The sequence below is a fragment of the Doryrhamphus excisus genome, linkage group LG3 (assembly GCF_037039965.1).
Source record: "Doryrhamphus excisus strain RoL-2023G ecotype Guam linkage group LG3, RoL_Dexc_Guam_v1.1, whole genome shotgun sequence".
NCBI classification, from domain to species: domain Eukaryota; kingdom Metazoa; phylum Chordata; class Actinopteri; order Syngnathiformes; family Syngnathidae; genus Doryrhamphus; species Doryrhamphus excisus.
Window position 1 is genome coordinate 18,529,080 of NC_136359.1, and position 10,512 is coordinate 18,539,591.

General features: G+C 40.2%; 2 protein-coding genes across 2 annotated transcripts; both read right to left on the reverse strand.

Moving 5' to 3' along the window:
- Positions 1–595: 595 nt before the first annotated feature.
- gatd3l (glutamine amidotransferase class 1 domain containing 3, like) lies at positions 596–5,026 on the reverse strand. The gene is made up of 7 exons (XM_078789826.1): positions 4,869–5,026; positions 4,738–4,790; positions 4,561–4,671; positions 4,354–4,485; positions 4,197–4,289; positions 1,259–1,424; positions 596–1,166 (listed from the first exon to the last, which is right to left on the reverse strand). Exons 1-7 carry the CDS (start codon positions 4,983–4,985, stop codon positions 1,032–1,034), a joined length of 807 nt encoding a protein of 268 aa, XP_078645952.1. The 5' UTR covers positions 4,986–5,026; the 3' UTR covers positions 596–1,031.
- Positions 5,027–6,982: 1,956 nt separating this feature from the next.
- Positions 6,983–10,157, reverse strand: tmem127 (transmembrane protein 127). Its single transcript, XM_058071009.2, has 3 exons — positions 9,303–10,157; positions 8,492–8,656; positions 6,983–8,149 (listed from the first exon to the last, which is right to left on the reverse strand). The coding sequence occupies exons 1-3, from the start codon at positions 9,538–9,540 to the stop codon at positions 7,839–7,841; spliced, it is 714 nt and encodes a 237-aa protein (XP_057926992.1). The 5' UTR covers positions 9,541–10,157; the 3' UTR covers positions 6,983–7,838.
- Between the last annotated feature and the right edge of the window lie 355 nt (positions 10,158–10,512).

The window sequence follows — 10,512 nt, forward strand, 5'->3', positions numbered from 1 at the left end:
TAATAATGTATTGCTCCAAAATGTGCTTCTAAGTAAATCCAGGTTCAAGTCAAAATAACATAAATATACTTTGAATATTTTTTTTCATATGGCCCAGAATTCCTGTTCATGATAAAGTCATTTGATTCTCCTTAAGGCCCCAAATTGGCCTTTTGTCCGGTAATTTAGTAATAACGTGAACAGCCATATAAGTTACAGATTAGGACTACCAAGACTTCATTCATTCATTTTCTACCGCTTTTTCCTCAAGAGGGTCGCTGGGGTGCTGGAGCCTATCCCAGCTGTCTTCGGGCGAGAGGCGGGGTACACCCTGGACTGGTCGCCAGCCAATCACAAGACACATATAGACAAACAACCATTCACACTCACATTCATACCTATGGATAATTTGGAGTTGCCAATTAACCGAGCATGTTTTTTTTTTTGGAATGGGGAGGAAACCGGAATACCCGGAGAAAACCCACGCATGCACGGGGAGAACATGCAAACTCCACACAGAGATGGCCGAGGGTGGAATCGAACCCTGTTCCTCCTGGCTGTGAGGTCTGCGCGCTAACCCTACCAAGACTTATCTAACGAAAAAAAGGTTGCAGACTTTTGCTCATTATTTCTTTTTATTTTAGAAATATGAGGGCATTTTTTATATATGCATATAAGCTATATTGCTAATGTGATTTTTTTTGTGTGTACTTCAATGTGTGGCATGTGTAGTACTGCTGAGTAGCAATCGTTTATTGTCTAACATGATACTTAAAATTACACACGTCACTCACAAATACACACAGAGCACCTGCTTTGACTAAAGCTTCTACACACATTGGCCAATTCATTAGGTACACCTGACATCCAGTGTAACGGTCTATTGTAGTTCTGTGCTCTAATTCCACGGTTTAATATTAGAATATTTCATGTATTGCGATCTGGGACGAGTGCTCCCTCCATTTATTATTGTGCAGGTGTACCTAATGTTGTGGTTGGTGTGTGCATGTGATTGAGAGGTCATTATTATCACACTAGTGATATCTTTTCCATCACTTGCTTGACATGCGCATGACATGCTTGACCATATTTCCAATGCCATCAAATATGTAATGATAATGGAAGTCCGTCTCCCACATGAAGGACGGAGTGCTGACCACTTTGTTCTTCTCGTCCACGTGGGCCTCGTGCAAGGAAAAAAGGTCAAGGTCACAACGCAAAAGAATGATCAAAAACACACCAAAATGAATAGCTTTTATGATTGTCTTTGGAAGGATATGTATGGCTCGCGGACATTGTGACGGGCCCCCATGCTCTTCACAACCTGCACCATGTTGGTGTGGGGCCACTTCCCCCAGCGGCTGGTGTCGTCTCGTTCGTATCCCATGGTCACCTCCAGGCTGGGCAGCACGCGGCAAGCTAGCACGGGAGCCATGCTGGATAGACTGCAATGGAAAAAACAGCAAGTCCAAATATTAAGTGGAAAATAAAATGTAATAATTTAACAAAAAGGAAGTTGCAATATTATGAAAAAAATTATGTAATTTTAGAAGCATAAAATTGAAAAAAGATGTATTTATTAAAGTCGTAATATTGTGAGAAATAAACAAAACTAAATAAAGTTAAAATTTTGGGCAAAATTAGGTTGGTGAGAAAGTTACAATGTTGTAAAAATAAAATAAAATAAAATAAAATGAAATAAAATAAAATAAAATAAAATAAAATAAAATAAAATAAAATAAAATAAAATAAAATAAAATAAAATAAAATAAAATAATGTTGCAAAACTAAAGTCCAAATATTATGAGAATAAAGTCATCATTCTGAAAAATTACAATAAGCAATAAGTAATAAATAACAATAAGCGGAAATAGAAAATATAATTAGTAATTTGATTCAAGTCAAACGGCACTGGTCTACAAGAAAAATGCAACCGGAACAAAAGTAGCAAAAATGTTCTTAGTTTAGGTCACTAATAAAGAAGATACAATATTAGGTCAAAATAGGAATCTCTCTTGGAAGTGGCTTGATATAATTATAAGCAGCTGGTGGCAAACCTCCTGAAGTCCTATAAAGCCCTTGACTGCAATATGTTACTGAAGATAAACTTTTTTTATTCCCATCTTTCCAGTTCTTTCTATTGAACTGAGCAGAAGTAAGGGATGAGCACGGGGAATGATTCCACCAGAACGTTCCAGCTATGGAGAAAAGATATCAGGGAACGTGGAATCTGCTGAATATAAGATACAAGACAATAAGTGCCGTTCAGATACTGAATCCACCAAAGCTGAGTGTAGTTTTTACTTGAAATGTATATAAGTTCTTAGCATAGCTGCATATGTTGGTTTACAAAATATCAAAATGGCCCTTGCATTATTTCATTCAAAGTTTAGACACTAATGACCTAAATATAAGACCATGTTTTCTCACGACAAAACACTTTCAAAAGGATGGGTCATCTTATATTCCAGATCCAGAGCTTTATACATGCAAATTAGTTGGCACTTACTGACTTCACGTCAGAGCTTTTCTTCCTGTCACTCACACACAACAAATGAAATGGTCATTTAATTAGATTACCCGCAGTTATTGTTGATAAATGGGAGGTTTGTGTCAGGAAGGGCTTTCGGCTTATAAACTAAGGTAAATAAAATGTTTGCGATATAAATAAATAAATTAGGGAACATTATTATTATTATTATTATTTTGTGTTTTTTCTAATCATATTTTCCCATTTTTTTATATTCAAGGTCGTCTTAAATTCAAGTCAATATTGTAGTTTGATTGTATGAAACTTCCCAGCAAATGTTAAATATTTTTTAAAATATTATTTTCATATTACACATTATAAAATTGTTCTCCAGCCAAAAGCAAAGGTCGTCCAGTCATTCATTGTCTACACAGCCTGTCCTCATTCAGGTCACGGCAGAGCTGGAGTCTATCCCAGCTGATCCTGGATTGGTGTCTATTCACAACCAGTCACCAAAAAGGTACCACCCACTTTTAAAATCCCCTGTGACAGATGGTTCATCCGCTTCTCTCTTCAATCCTGTCATTCTCAGACTCGACCACTAGGTGTCCCCCACCTAACCCCCGTGTCTTGAGATGACCCTGCTAGTAAGGCAACCTTCCTCCATCTTAACCTCATCAGCCTCAAGAAGACTCATTTGTCTGTGTTGATTTATTAGTGTCAACTGTGCTGCTGCATTTAGACCTGACCCTTTAAGTACAGGAGTGTATTAGTGTGTAGTAGTGTGTAGTAGAGTGTATCATGTCAGGAAGCAACAGGCGATTTACTGGACACAACATTAGATACCGAATCTATTGAAATCCAAACATACACATACATTAATATTAATTATCATGTATAACATATCATGTATGTGTTGGGAATGGTTGTTTGTCTATATGTGCCCTGTGATTGGCTGGCGACCAATCACAGGGTGTACCCCGCCTCTTGCCCGAAGACAGCTGGGATAGGCTCCAGCCCCCCCGCCCCATATATATATGTATAGCATATATCATATACCTCTTAGCATCTGACTTACATACACTTCTTGTATTGGATATCATTACATGTATTGGTAGTATTTACGTATTACGTATATGCAATTATTAAGGATATAGTTGTGTTATGGATGTCAAGGTATTTCATGTAGTGTATTATTAGTAACCATATTTCAACTTTTTTTTTGGTTATATTACACCTTTTTTCATTTGTCATTTTTCAACTGAGAAATAATATGATTTGCTACAAAAGGCCCCCCGGGCCCCACTTTGGACAACCTTGTTATACATGCTTTATGAAATGTATTCTTACTGTTTTAATGTGAATGAGTGTAGTTGGTGCAGTAAATAAGACAAACAGTTATTATGGGACAATATCATAAATGTATCATTGCATGTTGATAGTTGTCTTTTATTTTGTTATTATTATTGATTTTCTTTTATGTAGATGTTTTATGTTGATTGTGATCATTTCTATTGGTATGATATTAGAAGTATTGTTATTATTATTATTTATACATTTAATCACAGGGTTTTTAAAAAGCATTATAGCGCTTCAGTCCAGTACATACAATTATTCAGAACCCATTTAAATGTATTTATTTACAAAAAATGTATTTTATTCTTTATTCTATGCAACTACTGGCCAGCTATTATGTAAATAAATGTCATATTCAATGTAGTTTGACGATTTGAAAAGAGAAACTCACCCAATGGGCTTGCGTGAGCGATGGAACTCTTTGAGGACCCTTTCCACGTCACCGTGCAGCTTGCAGTCTTTCCCATCCTTCATAAAAGAGGACCTGAAGAAGAGAAAGCGACACATGAACATCACCTCCTCCATGAAGTGTCATCACTGCTCCTCACAGGTTCTTGATGATTCCGTGGCCTCCAGGGAAGATGACAGCATCAAAGGTGTTGACGTCCAGTTTGGACAAATCGTTCATTTGCATCATTCCTTGGTTGTGACTGAAGCGAGCAGACTCCACCATCGTGTTCCTACGGAAAGGCCAAACGCCATCACGCCATAACGCCAGGAACATGAAAAGTACACCGTGTGATGACATGTTGTACCGATCTCCAGAAGAGGGCTGCTTCTTCATGTGGTCCATCACTTCAGTCTGCTGCTGGTTCGGAGCAAACATCTGGAAGCGGGCACCGTTACGGCTCAGATGGTACATGGTGCTGAGGATGGAGGTGCTAGTTATAGGATATGTTCTTTTGGTGGAACGTAAAACCTGCGATACTCACTAGACGCCCTCGTGGACATCAGTCCCGTCCCACCATCCACATCCTGAGAACACCTGCAAAACATCAGCTCTCATGCACGCTCATGCAAAAAAAACCAAAACGTAATACCGTGACAGTTTGGCGTGACTTACCACGGCCACGTTGGTGTTCCCCCAGGTGCCTTGGGTGCCATGATGGACGAAGGCGGCTGGTTGTTGAGCGAGAACCGCCAGTGTCTGTTTAGACAGCAGAGCCCTGGATGCCAGCATGGTTGATCTTCAGAGTGTAGCACTTCATTAAAGGTCCCTACGTGAGGCGGCGTATATATCACCTCCAGACGTCATCACGTAAGCTGCATTTTCTCAGAAGAGCCAGCACTGTTTCACCTTTCCCAGGTGAGCATCCTCTCTTTTTTTAATACCTTGTTTATTTGTCTCATCAACTTAAGTCACCTTGTCAGCTTTGGATACCAGTCTAAACACTCCCCGCTGACCCTTGATTGGCTTCCTATCAAAGATCTTTAACGCTAGAAAATATAAGACTAGTACTTGTGATCTGCAGGACGTTTAGGCCAGTGTTTATTCCACTGCTGATAAATTGGATTTCTCTCCGCATAGCAAAGGAGGTTGTATGTCCTTTTAAGACTATTAAGTGGTAAGGCTCTTACTGGCAGTAACGCCATGCTGAATCGACAACGTCTAGACTGGCAAACCCAGAAATATCTCAGTCTCAAGTGTCACACTCAATATATTGTTCGATTACCACCTCAGCACAGTGCAGCGTTTGCACCATGATAGAATCTTCATGATTGTGTCTTTATATAAACATATTGAATTACAGTATTTTCAGAGGTTCCGTAGTATTTGTACAATGTGACATTATTAAAAATACATCCATTCATTTTCTATTCACTTATCCTCACTAAGGTCGCAGAAGTATGCTGGATCAATATCTTGCCCAAGGATACTTTGACATGATTATGGAAGGATGGAGGTCCGAACCTGCAAACCACTTTTTTTAAACTCAGGAAATACGTTATTCATTCATTCATTCATTTTCTACCGCTTTTTCCTCACGAGGGTTGCGGGGGTGCTGGAGCCTATCCCAGCTGTCTTCGGGCGAGAGGTGGAATACACCCTGGACTGGTGGCCAGCCAATCACAGGGCACATATAGACAAACAACCATTCACACTCACATTCATACCTATGGACAATTTGGAGTCGCTAATTAACTTAGCATGTTTTTGGAATGTGGGAGGAAACCGGAGTACCCGGAGAAAACCCACGCATGCAACATGCAAACTCCACACAGAGATGGCCGAGGGTGGGATTGAACCCTGGTCTCCTAGCTGTGAGGTCTGCGCGCTAACCACTCGACCGCCGTGCTACCCGGAAATACGTTATTAAGCTTTTACTTCAAAGGAAGTGGGGATAGATATCGACATCATCCATACATGCTTTCCATTGTATGGCAGAAACAAAGCCATACTCGTCTTTGTTGTTAAGTACACCAACTGAAAATTCAAAACCGCACTGCTGAAACAGGGGAAGACACTGAAAGGTACAAACGTCTACATGGATGAGCATCTGACAAAAAGCAATGCCGCCATCGCCATGAAAGCACAATGAATTTAGAGTTGAAGAATATCAACATATATCCTGATCACTTTTTACATTGTTTCACATTTGTTAAACAGTACATCTTGAATACAGGAAGTGAACAAATGTATTGGCAATTGATATGAAAATGGAGAGGGTGTAGGATTAAATGATCTCGGCGTCTTCCGACTTCCCCATTCTGGCCGTAACTTATACCACTGAGCAGTTTCGCTCCGATCAACCAATCAGAGGACTGAAAAGTGCTGATGTCACTGCAGGCCCACCAGCTGGTCCTCAGAGGCAAATCTGAAGTCTGATTGGCTAAAAAAAACAGCCCCATAGCCAGCAGTCAGGGCCAGTTGGAAGTGTGTATGTGACATGGTCCAGAACTCCTGTTTTCTGAAGGCCCCGGGCAGATTACATCAATGTGGCAACACACAGAAGCTGAAATCTGAAAACACTGATCAATTCTTTTTATTTTGATAGATATGACATAATATTCCAGTGATATAAATTAAGCACCATAAAGCCAGAAATGATTAATATTCTGTCGTGTTTTCAGCAAAAGTTAATTCATATTTTGTGGGTTACTATCTCTTAGCTGGAATTCCATAATTCAAAGATCCCTTCTACCTCTGTATTACCTATATGTGAAAACAAACACAAATGACAAAGGGCATGTTTTATTTTCAACACCTTTTAAATGTATTGACAATATTTACATAAAGATGAATATATAAATCAAAATGTATGAATAAAAAGCAGAAATAGTGTAAACATAAGAGCACACAACCAACTACAATCACCACACTAATCACAATTTGAATCCATCTGGCAACAGCGGCAGAAGGTTTGAAAATATTTCACATGCATTGAAACACTACTGGGTCACAGGGTACAAATAAAGTTGTTTTGAAAAAAATGCTATACAAAGACATGACAAGACTAACTGAAGAAGTGAGGTTTCTGTTGAATCTGAATGTTACTTTTACTGCCAAACACATTCTTTATCTTCTGCGTGGTGCTTCATTTTCACAACCACTGATGTCATCACCAATCAGCAACAGGACAAGTGAAGTAATCAATAAATAAAGGGCTGTTTGATATTATATATAAAAGCAATCTCTGGATTTTTCTGCACTTTTGATGTATCAGCAACATAAGCACATCTATTTTAAAAACATTGCAAAGCTCCGCCCATGACCTACAAAGGGGGGACAAATCGAGCCACGTCGGCTTCAATAATAATCACCATTGATCAGGCTGCTTAATCAATTACTTCATCAGCCATGTTGAGCATTTTTGCTTTAGATAGAGAAGCAATTCCTACAAGCCATTTACATGCAAATCAACACCATCAGTGACCCATATTTCTTAGCTCTCATGCACTGAAGCGCTTGTCAGTCATGGCGTGTGTGCACTTGCCGTGCACGCCGTGTTCAACTATGGAAAGTGTTTGCAAAGATATCCATGTGACTGCGAGCATGTTGGCTCCTCTAGCAAAGTGATACCAGCGAGGCCTGTCAGGGTGTGTACGCGGGCGGCGGCTGAAACTGGTTGGCAATGTCATAATCAGCAGGAAATGTTTCGCTGCTGTCCTCCATCTCAGATAGCAGTTCTAAAGCCTGCTCCTCTTCCTCGGTGGGGTAGTGTCGCAGGAGGTTGGCCGCCGTGGCAAGAATGGAGGCTCCGCCGGCCCCCGCCACCAGGTAGAAACTTATGGCGAAGGTGACGTACACGAGGGAGCCGTGATGCTTTTTGTGTTGCTGCTGCAGCGACAAGACCAGCTCTGAAGCCCAGTAGCAGAAGCCTATGACGGTGGCACACTGCAGCACTGTGGAGGAGGAACACGTTTCAGTCTTAGTGCCACTGAAGTTATTAAATTTGAATGTGAATACCCTCAAATCAAAGTTGAGAGTCTACACTTTATGTCCGTGCCCATTATATCACTATCTTTTGGAGTACATTTCAGTAAAAGGGTAAAAAACAAAACTTATGTCAGTGTCCAAATATATATGGACCTAATTGTAATTTTATATAGAATTTTAAATAGAATAAAGGTTTTAGAAATCAGAAAGTATGTTTTCTCATTGCACATTAAGTTAATTACTCCCTTATTTGCCAAATCAGAATCTACCAACATGTAGCGGTAACAATAAAACACTGAAAGACTGACCTGTGAGGATGTGTGCAAAGGCATATCTTCGTGTGATCTTGAGGGCAGGGTACTTGGGTCCAAACACATCCAGGAGGAATGCAGTCAGGCTGCAGAAGATGCCCAGGAAACAGAAGGCAGCAATCACTCTGAGCAACAAGATGGTCTGCGGGTTCACACAGTAATCTGCAAGACAATGCCACAACACAAAGCTTTACAAACACATTTACTGTATACGATGGTGTGAAAAAGTGTTTGTCCCCTTTCTGATTTCTTTTGTGTGTCACACTTAGACGTTTCAAAGTCAATGGCAACACAACACAAAATGCAGTTTTTAAATTATTATTTTTATTTTTAGGTGAGAAATAAATCTACAGTCCCAGACCACCACACTACCATCACCACATTTTACCATTGGTATGATACTCTTTTTTTCTGAAATGTGGCGTTCGTTTTTCGCCAGATATAATGGGACCATGCCTTCCAAAAAGTTATATTTTTGTCTCGTCAGACCACATAGGTTTTTTATAACCTCTGGGATGAGTCGTCTTGGTGCTCTTGGGTGATTTTGGTTGGCTGGCCATTCCTGCGAAGGTTCACCAATGTTCCATGTTTTCACCATTTGTGGATGATGGCTCTCACTGTGGTTTACTGGAGTCCCAAAGCTTTAGCAATGGCTTTACAACCTTGTCCAGATTGGATTCCTTTGAAAACTGCATTTTGTGTTCAGTTGTGTTCTCATTGACTAATATTTAAATATATTTGTATTGATAATGTGTGACAAATCTGGAAGGGGGTCAACACTTTTTCACTGTTGAGTCCAAGGTCTTACCGTCCAGAAGCTTGGGGTCGATATAGCCCAAGACATCCGCCACCCCCAGCTCTTGTCTGGGACAGGTGCCTCCATGAACCTTGAGCCAGGCTGGTTCAGCCAGAGCTGTGCACAAGGCAGTAATTGACAGGGCTCCGGGCAGAGCTGAGACCAGACTCCGCTCTGGTTGCTTGGGCAATGGGGTGCCTCCTCTCCTTCTCCGGCTTCCAGGAGCGGCTGAACCCGGCGGGGCATACATCCTCGTCTTTCAGTCCTTTTAGGAAGTTGGATTATTTTCACTAATTCCAAGTGGCGTGAACGCTTCGGTGCTAGGACCACCCCAGCGAAACCAAATACGTAGTTTGTAAGCAACAACCTCAATATTTAGTTCACAAAAGTCTGGACCCTTACTATGTCAGTTTAAAGGGACAACAGACTGCTAACAAGCCGACAAACAACGAGCAGATGGCCTTCAGGCCTGTTAGCTGTTATTAGCCTACGCAGCTAACGTCAAATCGCGCCGGCGGTTAGACAAAACCTCAGTAAATACGAACAAGTAATACTACCCACCACTTGGTATGTTATCCAACTGTCCGACCTTGTAAAAACAATAACGATATAGCGATAAAAAAGAAACAAAATACAAACAAAACAAAAGGAAGCCAGCGAAGGTAGCTTTTGGATTTATTGACTTCCTTGTTAGACGATATTCTTCTTTGCCGTTTCAATGGGCTTCAATTGTAGGCAGTAGTGGTCAGTGCTGCGCTCTACTGGTAACTTCTAAAATAGCAAGTGTAACTAATCGTATGCTTTAACTGCTCATAGAAGATTAATGGATGTTCTATGTCTGTCGATATCGTGGATGATTCTTTCTAAACCAGGGTTGTAAAACACGTTTTCATCGCAGTTATGGCTGCTCTCAGAGGGCTACTGTCACTATATGAATATAATCTCACGATATAGTTAAACCATTCCCGTGTATTTAGATTTGATTCGAAAACTTGCTTAAAATGAGAAGTGAAATGACTTTTTTTTTCATTATAAAATGCTTTGAATATCTTGTTGCATGATCAGATAATCCAGGCAGTACTCTTTTCTGCCAAAAAGAAAGAACAAATACATTTATAATTACATTATTGAGCCACATAAACGTATGTTTATGAACACGTAATACAAATAAACATATAATACACTACAATACTTGACAACTGATGAGGACAGGACACTCCCA